At 26.6% G+C, this 16900-nt stretch overlaps 1 protein-coding gene and 1 pseudogene across 1 annotated transcript; both read right to left on the bottom strand.

Annotated features, from left to right (window-relative positions):
• Positions 1–449: 449 nt before the first annotated feature.
• On the bottom strand, positions 450–7260 carry LOC110666775 (embryonic protein DC-8-like; annotated as a pseudogene).
• A 5690-nt stretch (positions 7261–12950) lies between these two features.
• Positions 12951–16512, bottom strand: LOC110666749 (probable glycosyltransferase At5g03795). The gene is made up of 4 exons (XM_021827339.2): positions 15702–16512; positions 14787–15022; positions 13919–14267; positions 12951–13770 (listed from the first exon to the last, which is right to left on the bottom strand). The coding sequence occupies exons 1-4, from the start codon at positions 16116–16118 to the stop codon at positions 13087–13089; spliced, it is 1686 nt and encodes a 561-aa protein (XP_021683031.2). The 5' UTR covers positions 16119–16512; the 3' UTR covers positions 12951–13086.
• Positions 16513–16900: the final 388 nt, after the last annotated feature.

Genomic DNA, 16900 nt, shown 5'->3' on the forward strand with positions numbered 1-16900 from the left:
TGAAAGGCCCTCCATTATTACCCCAATTAGGAATTAGGAAAGCCGACGAGGATGGTGAGATTTTTGTTTTATTTGCTCAACAAGCCTGTAACTTCATCTTATACAATCATAATGTCTACCCTCATGCGTTGCACCCCACAAAATTACTAATCACGATAGATTATCTAAATACTCTTAAATTAAGTTTCCTTAAAGTTTGATTTCACATGCCTACCCTAAGGCATATCACTAATCTTTGTGAAAGAGAGTGCACTAATATTACTCTGTGAATCTGAGAGAGTCAAGTTCCGAGTTTTGCTAAAAGAAAATTTTGATCGAAAGCCCAAAAACCTGTGTTTGTGGACTGAATTATTCACACACAAAGCAAACAAAGAAAAGCCCAATAAACTCCAAAATGGAAAATAAACATAGCTAATGTGAAGTCCACCTTACTCGCTCGGTGGGAGGAATCACTTATCGTCTTGACGGTCGGTGCATTTTAAGCGAATAACGCCCTCATCATCTAGGCGTCCAACATCGTTGAAAGTTTGACCCCTCATCTGATCCACTGCTTTCAGAGTGGATGCCACAGCTCCTGGCGGTGTCTCTTCAACAATAAGTACCACCTCCTCCTGCACCTTGTCTCTTGCTGCGCTTCCTCTAAACACAAATTAATAAACAACAAACAATAATCTAAAGGGTTAGGGGTTAAGAAACGAATTTGGATGTGCAAAAATGGAAGAAATTTAGAATTTTTACCGTACAGATGTACTATATAAGTAAAAATATCAAAATATATTGTACAAGTTTTTGAGTAAAAATATAAAAATAGGGTAACATTTAGGTAAATTATAAAAAAGAGGTGAGTTATGGTTAGTTTACAGAAGACACTAATTAAAATAATATATGAAGGATAAAAATATTAATTAAAGTAGTGTTCGAAGAAAAAAAATACGAAACACACATTAAAAATAAAACGCTATTTTAACTGGCGTAAGTGGATTAATAGTATTTTTTACCAAAACGTTAATAATAGTAGCGTTTTTGCCTCGTACACATGTCCAAATTCAATGCAATAGTTTTGACACCAAAACGCTATCCATAATGGCGTCCTCCTTGACCACCATACAATATTTAACTTATATTTATTTAATATTATTAATATAATTAATGTGTAAAATATGTTTTTATTTTAGATAAAAAATAATAATGTATATAATATTGGAACCATGCTTTTGGGAATTTTTTTTTTATTTTTTAAAACATGTTAATTTTGTATTTTTAAAAATACATTCATTTTATAGATTAAAAATATTAAAGTATAAAATTTTAATCGTATTTATTAACAAAAATATATAATGTAATTTTTTTCCAAAATATGTTAGTTTTGTAAATTAAAAAAAAATTAGAGTATAAAATTTTAACTATATTTGTTAATGAAAATTTATATTGTAATTATTTAAAAAAATATTAATTTTATAGATTTAAAAATATTAAATGTTCAACATAGTATAGCGATACTGTACAATTTAAATTACTAGAAAAAGGTACCAATAAACTAAATTACTGGAGGGTATGTAGAACGCTAGCTTAATTAGCATTTCGAGGCCACACCCGTACATGTAGACATAAAAATTTGTATTAATTTGTACGCGTAAAAAAATTAAAATTGTGAAATTATATTTTTCACAAAATATTGGTAATATAAAAAAAATAAGAAATTAAATGAAATTTGTTGCTTTAATATTCAAAAATTAGAAATTAAATAAATTTTTTCTTTAAAATATTAAAATTTAAGTCATATGAGACATAAAAAAATGGTAAACAAAATTTATTATCCTCAATTAAATTAATTTGCACGTGATATTAATTTTTGTTCTTATTATAATTATGGATAATTTATTTTCTTGATAGTAATTAATAAATTTAAGTATTAAAAGAAATTAAATTATTATTTATTACGTGTGAGTATTTATAATAACATAAAATTTAGATATTATAATTGATTTTCACTTAGTACTAAATTAAGTTTTAAAAATTTGTATGAAATTAAATTACAATCTCTTATAAAATTTATAGGTTTTAGTAAAGTATGGGTTGCATCATATGTTATATAATTATTAGTTTTAATTACTTTTTTTTAATTTTCAATTTAATAAAACTAATTTATTAAAACTAATGACTATATAACACATGATGCAACCTACACTTTATTAAAAATTATAAATTTTATAAGAAATTTATAACAATCCGATTTTTCTTAAATTCTATTTTTTTTAAATTAAAATATTATTTTTAATAAGATATTTTAATCGGATATTATTTTAATAAAACTACTATTATTTAGAAATTTAAATTAGTGTTATGGACTTAAATATAAACACTTCCAAAAATTTATTTAAACATATTATTATTATTATTATTATTATTATTATTATTATTATTATTATTATTATTATTATTATTAGTTCTTTATTGTTTAATTATACACAAAATTTCACTTTGAACTTAGATGAATAAACTCGAAAAGTTTGAGGATCAATCATGTAATTAAAAGTTAAAAAAAAAAAACTAGATTTTCGAAATTTCGGCTGAACCCCCCCTCCCATTTCCTTTCTCTCTCTTCAACCTCTCTCCCTTCCTCACTTTCTCTCTCTCGTTTACCTTCTGGCCGGCAAACCAGCGATGCCGATGGTGGACCATCGAACTCTAGAGGCGACAGGTGACCTTCACGGCGGCTGCAGCACCCCATCCGACGAAGGTTCGGTGCATTTTGGAGGAGAGAGAGAGAGCAACGCAATGCACCATATTCCAAGGCCATTTCCGACCAGCTCCGGTGACCGTTCGATGGAAGGAAGGTAGCGCTTGACTCTTGGGACCACGGGCTTCTTGTCCTGATCGGCGGTGTCTCATTTCATGGTGGTTTTTGGCGAGAATCGAGGAGAGAGAAAGAGAAGAGAGAAAGTTGAGGCAATGGGTTTCTGGCTGATTTCTCGATGATCCGATCAGACACTGTTTGAAAAAGGCGATCAACGGATGACCCAGATCAATAGTGAGATTTTCGAGCTTTTTCAATTTTTAAAAATTAAAAATAATTTTATGATAATTATTGATAATTTTTTAACTTAATTTAGGTACAATCAGATCGGTGATAGCTCACCAGCTTCAGGACTGAGTTTTTGACCCCGTCTGAGTGTCCGACGGGCTGTCCTGGAAAGGAATCATATTTATAGTTGATCCTAGCGTTTTCAGACGTTCCATATGCATTTCAAGTGTTAGATTTAGCATAGGTAAACCCGAACTTGAAGCTGTTTATTTTTGCCTAATACCTTATCAAGAATGAAAATTCATAAAATATGCATGGCTGATTAGAAAATTATGATTCTTATTGCAATAGATTTATAACCTTGTTAAGGACCGTGAGACAAAATTTTAAAATTTTAAGAGCTTGTTTGAGTATTTTTCCAGAATGTTAGTTTTAGAGGCTAAAGCATAATATTTTAATTTCATGATTATTGCTTGGTTTGGAGAGCCTAAGAGGGGCCAAATGATGCTGATGAGATATGGGTTGAGATGTGCAATTTTAGAAGTGTTATTTGAATCATTTTACAAATTGAATAGGTCCTAGGTATAGGAGAAATTCTGCCAAAATTTCAACATAAATTATGGCATCTTTTACCTCTTTAAAGCTTTTTTTTGAATTTAATATTGATTAGTTTGTAATTTAATTGTTTAGGTGAGCCGGTCAGCTTTCTTCTTCCGCCCAGCTATCGCAGTGATTTGTTAAGTACTGTGAGCATATATTGATTTTATTTATAATTTCAATATTATTATATATTCAAGGCATGTTCATGCATCACTTATAAATATATGTATATAGTTAATTATCAGGCACGCCCTTTATTCATATGTAATTGATGACTTGCTATATATGTTGCTTTATGGCAATTTGGAGCTGTGTACATGAGTTTGGTGTGTGTGTGGTGTGTATGTGGATACAGATAGGAAGGGTAAACGCAGCTGGAGCTTAACTCATTGGAACCCGATCCTTATTATGAATAAGTCAGGGTAGGCACGGCTTTAAATTGATCTTGCTAGCTCCCACATTTGGATACCAAGAGAAAGTCCAACTTTGAGTTGATCTCGCTAGCAGAGGTTGGAGCTAAGAGAACTGTATAGAGGATCAAATCCCATATTTATATGTGTTAGTATGGATTGACACACGAGTGTGTAAATGCTCCAAATTACTTTTAACGTTATTATGACTTGACCTGTTTAAACAGTGTGAAGATATTGCATTTCATTCTTAAGGATGCACTAGACTTATATAGTTATAGAAATTATATGTAAAATCAATATCTTCCTCTATAAGTCGAACGCTCACTCATGTTCACTCTATTCTTCCAGGCTACTGGAGGGGTTTTTTTTTTTTTTTTTTTTTTTTTTTTTAAGAGCAACCTGCTTCATTCCTCGTAGTTTTATTAACAGTTAGTTATTTGTATTATTATTTTCTAAATTTGAAATCTAAAACTCTGCATATGTTAGCAGTAACATGAATTTTGTCAGGGATAGTATTAATTTAAGTTTTTAGTATTAATAAATGAAAATTTTTATGATATTTAAATAATTTATAAATGATGGTATCAGGGTTGAGTTGGGCTCCTCTGGCTTTAGTTTTTTTTTTTTTATGGTTATCGGGTTGGGTTGACCCGTATAAAAATATAATATATTATTTTATTTTATTTACATATTGAGCCTTAGTTTTAAGCTCTAGTTATGAATTTGAGGAATAATAAGACTTACTATGAGTCTTTGGGGTTATGCTGACTTAAGTTCTAATGCCGATCTGGCCCGTGGGATCGGGTCGTGACAAAATTACAATTTAATTTTACACAAATTTTTAATAACTTAATTTGGTACTAAGTGAAAATAAATTACAATATCTAAATTTTATATTGTTATAAATGTTTACACGTAATAAATAATAATTTAATTTCTTTTAATACTTAAATCTATTAATTGCTATCAATAAAATAAATTATGCATAATTATAATAAGAATCAAAATTAAGATCACATGTAAATTAATTTAATTGAGGATAATAAATTTTGTTTATCATTTTTTTGTCTCATATGACTTAAATTTTAATATTTTAAAGAAAAAAATTATTTAATTTCTAATTTTTTGTACATTATATTATGTGAATATTAAAGCAACAAATTTTATTTAATTTCTTATTTTTTTTTGTATATTACCAATATTTTGTGAAAATATAATTTTACAATTTTATTTTGTTTGTGTACAAATTAATACAAATTTTTATGCCTACATGTACAAGTGTGGCCTCGAGATGCTAACTAAACTAGCGTTCTGCATACTCTCTCGTAATTTAGTTTATTAGTACCATTTTCTGGTAATTTAAATTGCACAGTATTATTATACGTTCAACATTTAATTTTTTTAAATCTATAAAATTAATATTTTTTTAAATAATTACAATATAAATTTTCATTAACAAATACAGTTAAAATTTTATGCTTTATTTTTTTTAATTTATAAAACTAACATATTTAAAAAAGAATTACATTATATATTTTCGTTAACAAATACGGTTAAAATTTTATACTTTAATATTTTTAATCTATAAAATTAATCTATTTTTTAAAAATACAAAATTAACATGTTTTAAAAAATAAAACAAGAAAATTTGCAATAGGATGGTTCAAATATTATATACATTATTATTTTTTATTTAAAACAAAAACATATTTTACACATTAATTATATTAATAATATTAAATAAATTTAATTTAAATATAATATGGTAGCCAAGGAGAATGCTATTATAAATAGCGTTTTGGTGCCAAAACTATTTCATAGAATTTGGACGTATGTACGATACAAAAATACTATTATTATTAGTGTTTTGATGAAAAATATTATTAATTTCTGGACACTAGTTAAAATAACGTTTTATTTTCAAGACGCTACTTAAAATAGCGTATTTATTTATTTTATATTTTTTTTCTTCGAAAGCTTTATATACTACTTTGATTAGCGTTTTTATCCTTCGTATGCTTTTTTAATTAGCGTCTTAAAAATATGAGATAAATAGATACGCTATTTTCAAGTTGACCATATCTAACTCCCTTTTAGCACCCTATTTAAGTATTTTTATTTGTACAGTACTGTACGCTAAAAATTCCAAGAAATTTTACTTTTGAAGTTCTTGATGACTTATCTTTCAGCTTCAGTGTCCTTGACTACTTGGGCTTTTTCCTCAGCCTCATTTTTGTACTCCTTACCTTCCATCTTCAACTCCTCCACTTTCCGCCTCGCTTCCTCCTCGGCTTCGCTCAATTTCTCCTATGGATTCAAGTAAAATAATGCTTATTTGTTTATCTAACAATTTCGCGCATTAGTTGATGAAAATTAAATGGCAAAAAGGTTAAGATTGGGAAAAAAGATGACCAACCTTGGTTGCCTCTTTTGTCCCTTCTGTTTTCTCTTTAACTTCTTCTTTCTTACTAGAGAAGAGGTCCATAGCTTTTCTTGCAGCAGCTTTCGCAGATTCAGTAAGCTCACTGAGCTTACTAGAAGCAGTGCCCTTACCTTCCTTGGCTTTCCCTGCAGTACAATCCTTTGTTTGCTTCGCCTTCTTTGCAGCCCCTTTAGCTTTTTCAGCAGTGTAATCATTCGTTTCCTTTGCCTTCTCGGCTGCATAGTCCTTGTATTCCCCAGCCTTGTCTTTTGTTTCTTTGGCTTTCTGGGCAGCATAATCCTTATACTCTTCTGCCTTTCCCTCTGCAGATTCTTTAGTCTCTTTTGCCTTCTCAGCTATATAATCCTTGTACTCACCCAACTTCTCCTTCGCTGCTTCCCTTGTCTCTTTCGCCTTATCTGCATACTCTCCCATCTTTTCCTTTGCCGACTCCTTCGTCTCCTCCGCCTTCCCTTTCACAGATTCCTTCTCTTCTTCCATCTTTCTTGCAGCAGCATCCCTTGTCTCCTTCGCCTTCATAGTAGTATTATCCTTATACTCCTCAGCCTTCTGTGCAGCCGAATCTTTAGTCTCTCCAACCTTCTCCGCCGCTCTATAAGTACCTTCCGTCCTCTTGGCTCTTACCCACAACAGCCTCCTTGGCCTGCTTGTAAGTACCAGCAACTGCCTTCAACACGGACCCAATAACGCCCGGCCTTCCTTCTTCTTGTTGCTGCTGGTAGTGATGGTCAGTCTCCATTTTGGCTCTTTCTTCGTACTCCTTTAATTATAATTATTGATTACGATGAAATTATTATGCGATTCATTATAATCAACCATGCAATGAAACCGTCGTACATTCATCGATTTTATTATATAATTTTTCATATATATAAGTATAACTGCTTTGTCAGACAACAAATTAAGAAGGTGCATCGTAAGATCTCTATCTTCAGTTGCGCCGGCTCTATAATGCCTTAAAGAAAATTGAGTGCATCTATACTTTTTTAATAATTACTTTTAATAAAAATAATAACACATAATTTTAAGAGATAACAAGTTAAAGGTAATTAGAATAGAGCGGCAGCATAAGGATGAGCGACCACCATAAGACGTATTCTGTTTTAAGGTCCGTATTTAAGTTTTAACTGCAAAAATAGGGTTTGTTATAGGAAATATTGTATGGAGTTGATTGATGAAAAGTTAGAAATTTGATTTGGTATAAGGGGAAATTATTATATAAATTTGGTTAATTTAAAATATAAATATATAAAATTTATGTATTAATATGTGGATTCTATCCAATATTTTATTAGTATTTTATCTATCTTAATAAAAGGCGATATAATTATTATAATTATTAATTTTTTTAATAACATGCATCCTCTTAATTTTTGGTAACAAATAAATAGTAATCGACAAATATTAACATGGTAGATAATAATTTTCTTCACATACAAATTATTATATAAACATATTTAAATTGAAATAGGGAAGGGGCAAAGTGTATATATATAGGGCTTTTGACAAAAAAAGTGTAATAAAAAATGTAAAATACCAAAAAAGGGTGAGTTTGAAACTAATTACTAAAAATGGGTAAATTTTACTGAGGTGGAGGAGGTGAGTGCGGGACGCTAATTATAATAGCGTTTTTAAAATCCGGATGCTATTCAAAATAGCGTCCGGGTGAAAAAAGTTGAAAAAAGAGCTGGACGCTATTCAAAATAGCGTCCAGCTCTCAGTTTAAAGGTTGGACGCTACTTATAGTAGCGTCCAACCTTTTTTTTTAATTTTTAATAATTTTATTTTATATTTTAAATAAAAATATAAATATTATTTTAATAAAAAAATTATAATATGTAATATTATATATTGTAATATTTTTATTATGAATATTATTTTTTAATTTAAAATTAAATTAAAATTTAAATAAATAAAAAATTAAAATTAAAAAATAAATAATTTAAAAAATTTAAAAAAAGTTGGACGCTAATATAAGTAGTGTCCAATTTTTCTTTAAATTTTTAATTATTTTATTTTATATTTTAAATAAATTAAAAATATTCTTTTAATAAATAAAATTATAATAATTAATATTATATATTCTATAATATTTTTAATTATTTTATATTTTATATAAATTAAAAAAAATAAAAATTATAATAAAAATATAAAATAAAATAATTAAAAAAAAATTAAACTATAAGTTGCGTCTAATTTTTTTAAACCTTTTTAATTATTTTTTTTTAATTTTAATTTTATATTTTATTAAATTTTAATTTAAATTTAAATTAAAAAAATAATATTGATAATAAAAATATTATAATATATAATATTATAATTTTATTTATTAAAATAATATTTATATTTTATTTAAAATATAAAATAAAATTATTAAAAATTTAAAGAAAAGTTGGATGCTACTACAATTTTTCTTAAATTTTTTTAATTATTTATTTTTTAATTTTAATTTTTTATTTATTTAAATTTTAATTTAATTTTAAATTAAAAAATAATATTTATAATAAAAATATTATAATATATAATATTATAATTTTATTTATTAAAATAATATTTATATTTTATTTAAAATATAAAATAAAATTATCAAAAATTTAAAGAAAAGTTGGACGAGCGTCCAACTTTTTTTAAATTTTTTTAATTATTTATTTTTTAATTTTAATTTTTTATTTATTTAAATTTTAATTTAATTTTAAATTAAAAAATAATATTCATAATAAAAATATTATAATATATAATATTACATATTATAATTTTATTTATTAAAATAATATTTATATTTTATTTAAAATATAAAATAAAAGTAGCGTCCAACCTTTAAACTGAGAGCTGGACGCTATTTTGAATAGCGTCTAGCTCTTTTTTCAACTTTTTCACCCGGACGCTATTTTGAATAGCGTCCGGACCTTAAAAACGCTACTATAATTAGCGTCCCGCACTCACCTTCTCCACCTCAGCAAAATTTACCTCTTTTTGATAATTAGTTTCAAACTCACCATTTTTTGGTATTTTGCATTTTTTATTACACTTTTTTTGTCAAAAGCCCATATATATATATATATATATATATATATATATATATATATATATATTGAAATGGGGAAGGGGCAAAGTATACATATGTATATATATATACCACCTCAAAATAATTTTTATTATTTTATTATAATATAAATAATGTAAAATATATCAGAAAATTTTATTTTTCAATCATATATTTAATAAATTTTATTACATTGACACCTTTAAAATAAAATTTTCTAACTTAATTATGATCATTCATTAAACTTAACTTTTGTGAAATTTTAATGTTCAAATCTACTAATGATTTGTCTTCCTCTACTGATTTCTTGTAATGATTTGTCTCACTTTACTAATTTCTTAAAATAACTACTTAAACTATAAAATTATAAGAAATATGAAGACCCGAAAGCATCATATTTATAACCTAATTGAAATAAAAAAAAAATATTGTAACATTCTGCAATTTATAATAGATTTTTTAACATATTCATTAGAATTTAAAACTTATGAGTTATTGTATCTTTTTTCTTATTTTTCTTCCATTTTGACAGTAAACCTTATGTAATCCCGAATCACGAATCACGTAATCTTATGTTATTTGCATAATGTTTATGTTATGGATGGATAATTTATCATTTTTATTTTTTAATTTAATTTTTATTACATTTTAAATAAAAATAAATTATTATTATTATTAAATTAATTTTAAATTAAAATTTCTTTTTTATTTAATTTAATTTGAATAAATTTTTACTTGTTATAATAATAAAATTTTAATTAATTTATGATATAATTAATTAAAATACCTATTTAATTCTTGTTATACATATATTAATATATTAATAGTAGTTTTCATGATTATTTTGTTTAAAATGTAATAAAAATACTTTATTCAAAAAATAATTTAAATTTTATGAAATTTTTATATTTTATCTCATAATTTATGTAAATCAATATTTATTTTTTATAAATTACAGAAAATATATTAAATTAATGAGAAAATAATATTATTTTCAAAATATATAAATATAATATTTTTTGTTATTAATATAATAAAACATTAAATTACTAATAATGAATTGAATTATTTAATTTTAATAATAATGAAAATATGTAACATTTTTATTAATTAAAAATAACATCTGTTACATTATTTGTTAAAAATACTATATTTAAGTGTAAATTTTTTTTTATAAATCTAATATATTTTTTATAAAATAATTTTTTGATAAAAATAATTATCACTTCACATAAATTTATAATATAAAATAAATATATTTTATAAAAATTAAAATTTTAAAATATCGTCATTTTCTATTAGTATAATAAATATTAAAAATACATTTTAAAAAAAATAGATTTCATAATTTTAATACTATAACTTTAATTATTTTTAATTATTTTTATTTATAATTAAATTTTTGATGCAATTATATTTGTAATTTATCTTTAAAATTCTACTTTTATATAAAAATATAGTTGTTAGATAATTTATACATAAAAATATAAATATTAAATTATAATTTAAAAATAATTCTGTTGAAAATTAATGATAATAAAATATAAATAATCAAAATATTAGTTATCATTGCACTCGATATATAATTATAATAAATAAAATATTCAAAAGTTTAAGAAATATTAAATAAAAAATTTATAAAAAAATTAATAATTAAATAAATATTAATTAAATATATTTAAATAAATAAATTTTGAGAATAATAATTAATAACTTTTGAAAGAAATAATAAAAATATAGTGCAAATAAAAAAAAAAAGATTTAAGATTATTTAGGTGAAATGAAAATATTTGGTGAGAAGAAAACACTTGATATGTATTAAATGTCTCATATGACATAAAGACAAATAAATGAAAATCATTTAAATAAAAAATTAATTTATATTAAATATTATTTAATTGAAAAATGGTAGCAAACATTTAAATTCAATTTTTATAATAGTAAAATATTTCCTATTTACTTGGCCATTCTAATTAAATCGTCATAAGTTGGTAATAATAATAATAATAATAATAATAATAATAATAATAATAATATAACAATACGCATTAATTAATCTTAAAAAAGTGAAATAAAAATAATGTTAAATTATTAACATAAAAAATAATATATACTAATTATAAATAAGTTAAATTTCTATATTTTATTTTTATAACTTTTTATGTAAACTATAATTTGTCTCTCAAAATTTTTAATAAAAATTTTATAATAAAAATAATAGAAAATATAACAATATAATAAAAATATTTATTAAAGATATGAAATAATTTAAAATTGACTAAATTATATGATAGCTGATTATAAGATCATAAATTAATAGTCAATTTTCTTTAAACTAATGGCCATCAATGACTTATTATTATTATTATTATTATTATTATTATTATTATTATTATGTTTTAAATTATTTTTTATTCTAAATTATTATTATTATTATTATAATAGAGGGTAACATATAGCAAATAATATTTTTACATTATAAATAATAATGATAATTAAAAAAAATAAAAAAAATTAAATAATAAATTAGTATTTATAAAATAATATAAATAATTTTTAAATATTATATTAAATTACAAAATGTCTTAATTTTATTGAAAAAAAATATAATAGTTTAAATAATAAATATTAAAATAGTATCATAAATAATAATATAATTAAAAGAGAAATATAAAAATTAAATAATAATTAGTATAAATAAAAATATTTAAAATTTTTTTATGAGATTACAAATTAGTGATAAATTTTTTTTAAAGTAATGACCATCAAATACCTACTATTATTATTATTATTATTAAAAAAAATAACTTGACAAATAATATTTTTTTTATAAATAAATTTATAAAAGAAATAATATAAATAATTTTTAAATATTACATTTAATTATAAAATTTTTTAATTTTTTAAAAATTAAATTTTAAAAATAACAATAATTTAAATCATAAATATTAATATACTATTATAAATAATAATAGTAATATAAAAAATAAAAATATAAAAAAATAATTAATATTTATAAAATAATATAAATAATTTTTAAATATTATATTTAATTATAAAAAACTTTAATTTTTAAAAATTAAATTTAAAAAAATAATAATTTAAATCATAAATATTAATATATTATTACAAATAATTAATAATAATAATTAAAAAAATAAAAAAATTAAATAATAATTAATATTAAATAAATATTTATAAAACGTAGCATGTGATAAATTTTTCAAAAGAAATTACTACGTATCAAGTCACCCCTTTGCTTTGTTTATATATATATATATATATATATATATATATATATAGAGAGAGAGAGAGAGAGAGAGAGAGAGAGAGAGAGAGAGAGATTCGTGCCTATCACAATGTGATTATTCCTTCATCAGTTATTAGAGATTCAAGCAGCACAAGTCCACCCATAACCCTAATTAATTATGAACAAATATTAATGCAAATATTTAAAATAAGAATCCGGATGCCTAAAAGTACAAGTTACAATAACAACAGCAGTAGTTCCTTTAGAAGGAATTCTCTAATTTTGATCACCCATCAAGGTCTAGCTCTTCAATCAACTGGTGATAGCTTGTTGATTATCAGAGATTCTAACATTCAGCCTTCTGAGCCAAATTGAATGAAGAATCATATGAAAAACATCATACCGCTTAGGTGGAGAATTAACCTCAAAATGCCTCCTTATTTGTTGTCCTCTTCTCTGCATTCTAATGTACTGCCTGGTAGATATACTCATCAATATTCTCTTCAAATTAGGGATATCGCTCACCGGAATCTCGACGGAGAATGACTTCCAATTCAAAACATCGCTAAAAGGCGGTACATAGTGGTCGGAAATCAGCACTGGCACACATCCTGCGTAAAATGCCTCGACAACTCTCGGGCTTGCAACTTCATAACCACTTGGGCAAAGGCAGAACTTGCTTTTTCTCATCATTTCGTAGTAAGATACACCTTTCGGGAGGTACTTATGCACCCTGATATCATCATCTTTGTCTTCCCAATGCTCAAGTAGGATTGGCCTTATAGGGCCATGAACCCCTCCAGCAAAGAAGGCTAAGATTGATCGTCTTGATGGAGATGGTCCACCTATCAAGCCTCTTGTAGTACCTGTTTGGAGATTGATTTCTGGAAAGGATACATCCTTCATGGGATTGAATCTTTCTGATGTGTTCGCGTTGCATAGCGCACGGATCGAGTTTTTTTCAAGGTAAGGAATGGCAAATGAAGTTTCCGGCCCCTGGATAAAGGATGGCAGATGCATACTTAAAATTAGAACATTATTATTTCAATTTTTTTTTGGAAGCACTACCTTACAAGTCCAACCTTAGCAAGCTTAAGAAATCAAGCATACAAATTTAAAATAGCTCAAGTATAGACATTCTTACCCAATCATGGCAAGCAAGCATGAAATGGTCAGCTCCAACGCTTCGATTCCAGAAGGGGTATTTTCCAGCAATGAGACTGACATAGTCTCTTACAGTCCTTCTAATGGGACCAAAATCATGCGAATTGTGAACATAGACGAACTGAACCATCATGGCTACACTAAAGGGAAGGAAATAGACGTGTGCCTTGTTGGGATCTTTGGTCCTAAACTGGTCATCCATCTCCATCCTGTGAATAAAATTTCCTTCCATGGAGTATATGCTCTTGCAAGGACCATTGTGAAAAACCGGTGGTTCTCCTTCTTCGTAGACGAAGACTTTAAACTGTTTCTCCATTTCTAAGTAACTCCTGTGGTGGAAGAAACACTAATTGTTAGGCTAGGCATGGGATACCAGCAGGCAGGCTACAGAATGAGCCTCATAGGGAAAAATGTAAGAAAAAATCTACTGGGTTGAGCCTTATTCCATAAATCTTGGGCAGAATTTTCCTTGGATGCCTAAATTTTTCACATACTTTCCGCATAGGCTTTGAATCAAGTATAGAATTGGCCTATAGACCAAAATTATTGAAGGGATAAACATTTTCTTTCGATGTGTTTTCCAATTTTTAAGGCTCGATAAACTCCCATTGTGTTTCGGGTATGCACCTATTATATAAGCTCATTCTTATTGTATAATCAATTTAGATGCACACACTAGCAAGTATATTAATCTTGCATGAATTTCATAACAAATATTTGATTGAAGGGTTAAAGGACGATATTGGTACAATTGGACTAGTAGCCTATATCTAGTAACTCAATAATCAAGTATGGGCATGGTGGTATCTCCAATGTAAAATAGAAGGATATGTTGAAATTGAAATCACCTGTGGAAGACTTTGGAGTTCCAATACATAGGGCCCATTGGAACATATTCAGGGTCTCGCGATTGATTTCCAAATTTAGCATCTTTAATTGCAGCACGAGCAATTTGGAGAGCAGCTTCGAGCCTTTCTAAACTGGAATGCTCTTTTTCATGTCTGGTTTTGATCGAAAGATCCATGGAAGCAATGGTAGTTTCGTTCCTTGAAATTTCCAAGTCTTTTTCTTCTTCACTTGCATTCTGGAAAATCAATTTACAAAAATCTCAGTCGCTATTAAGAAAAATAAATTAAACAGTAACTCCAAGAATTAATTATTATTATTTTTTTTAAATATCTGTGAAAATAGTCAATTGGGTAGCAATAAAAGCTCATCAAATTACATTTATTTGTTCATAATTACATTATGCTTACATTATGCTCCAAAAGAAGGAGCACAGTAGCTTATTTTGACTACTCTTGGCCCACAAATTACCTTAAATACAAGTTGAATAATTCCACTCTTCCCAAAAAATTAAAAAAAAGAAACTCGGTTTATTATTAGGATTCGACGTTTTCAAGGCAATAGTTATGCAGACAGCGTTTTGATTTCTCTTTGTTGTTGCTGAGTTCTTGTTTTGTCCTAATCGAGACCCAGAAAAACAAAAAACACAACTTTGCCTGTACGCTAAATTACCACAAATCAAAACATCAACATCATTTAAAAAAAAAAGGAAAAAAAAAAATCAGGGATTCCAAATTCTAATTTGTAAAAAATCAGAAAGACTGGAGGGCAAAGGATTTCTGAATCCTGATAAAGTAACTACAAAGAATCATCATCCAAATCTGCAAGAATTAGTAGTTTTTGATTATGTTAAACAACAGAAAAGTGGTGCAGAGTAAATACTAAGTAGTAATGCATGAAGAGAAAAAGGGACTCACATGTTCTTGAACGTCTACAGCCTGAAAATCTAGAACAGGTGGAGGAGTAGAGGGAGAAGAAGAACTGTTAAGGGCAGAGTATTCATCAGCAAGAGCCTTCTTCTCTTCTGCATAGTGAACTCTCACTTCCATCCCCACCATCGCTTCTTTAGGAAGCAAATCCAGTACTCCACTTCCATTATTCTCTTTTGCATGTGAAGAAGCTGGCGCAGAACTGTCCAAAGAATCAGCTGCACTAAATCCCATCAACAAAGGATGGCCAGATAAAAACTTCCAACTGGAGAATTTTGGTCCCAAAATAGCAACAAACCCAGAAACCAAAATCAATGGCGTCATAAACAACAAAAGCTTTATTGATGATGATGAAAACCTCCATGCGTGCCCTTTTCTAGACCCATAATTATAATTATCCCCCATCTCTCTCTCTCTCTCTCTCTCTCTCTCTCTCTCTCTCTCTCTCTCTATATATATATATATATATATATCTGTTTTCGATCAAGTGCTCTCCTACTCTGCAGCTAGCTTAGACTATAATCTGTTTGCAACTGAAACCAACTCAAGACTTTGTTTTAAGTCTTAGCCATTTCTTTAAGTTCTTCTTGACCTTAATTAAAGAGCAGAAATAGTTGAACAATTGGTAAGCAGTTGTTGTCCCCCCCCTCCACGCCAAGCAGCGTCGTCAAGAAGCACTGTAGATTGGGCTTTCCCCATGCAAAATTTCCTATTTTCAATTTTACCCTTTCCACGTGTGGTCTTCTTTTGATCTTCAATGTCCACCCATCGTCTTATCTGTACAGTGTACGTTTGATAAGAAAGTATAGTGATTTTTTTGGAATCTAATAGAGTGTTGCAGGGTCTGGACAGAAATGTGTATATGTTTCCTTGAACTCTGATTCTCTGTTTCTGCTACTTATAGCATCAAGAAAATGAAAATTTTCTAGCTGGAATGACTATATTACCCCTTAATATGTTTTGGACTTGTGTATATGTGTGATTAAAAGAAAAATTGGACTTGTTATCAGTAATTGGTGTTTCATGTGTATCTCCTGAGATGAATTGAATTCGGCACCTCATCACCTCTCATTAAATTCCCAGAAGGGCAAACTCATAAACTCAAGTAAAGATTTTCTTTTATTTCCCAATTTCCTCTGCTTCTTGTTGTTGCTCTCTGTGTCATCGTCTTTTCCAGGCAAATACTG

The sequence above is a fragment of the Hevea brasiliensis genome, chromosome 5 (assembly GCF_030052815.1).
Source record: "Hevea brasiliensis isolate MT/VB/25A 57/8 chromosome 5, ASM3005281v1, whole genome shotgun sequence".
NCBI classification, from domain to species: domain Eukaryota; kingdom Viridiplantae; phylum Streptophyta; class Magnoliopsida; order Malpighiales; family Euphorbiaceae; genus Hevea; species Hevea brasiliensis.

Coding starts and splice junctions, on each gene's coding strand:
- LOC110666749 (XM_021827339.2), bottom strand. CDS start 16,118: ATGGGGGATAATTATAATTATGGGTCTAGAAAAGGGCACGCATGGAGG. Junction 14,268..14,786: donor AACTCCAAAGTCTTCCACAG/GTGATTTCAATT, acceptor CTTCCACCACAG/GAGTTACTTAGAAATGGAGA. Junction 13,771..13,918: donor TGCTTGCTTGCCATGATTGG/GTAAGAATGTCT, acceptor TCCTTTATCCAG/GGGCCGGAAACTTCATTTGC.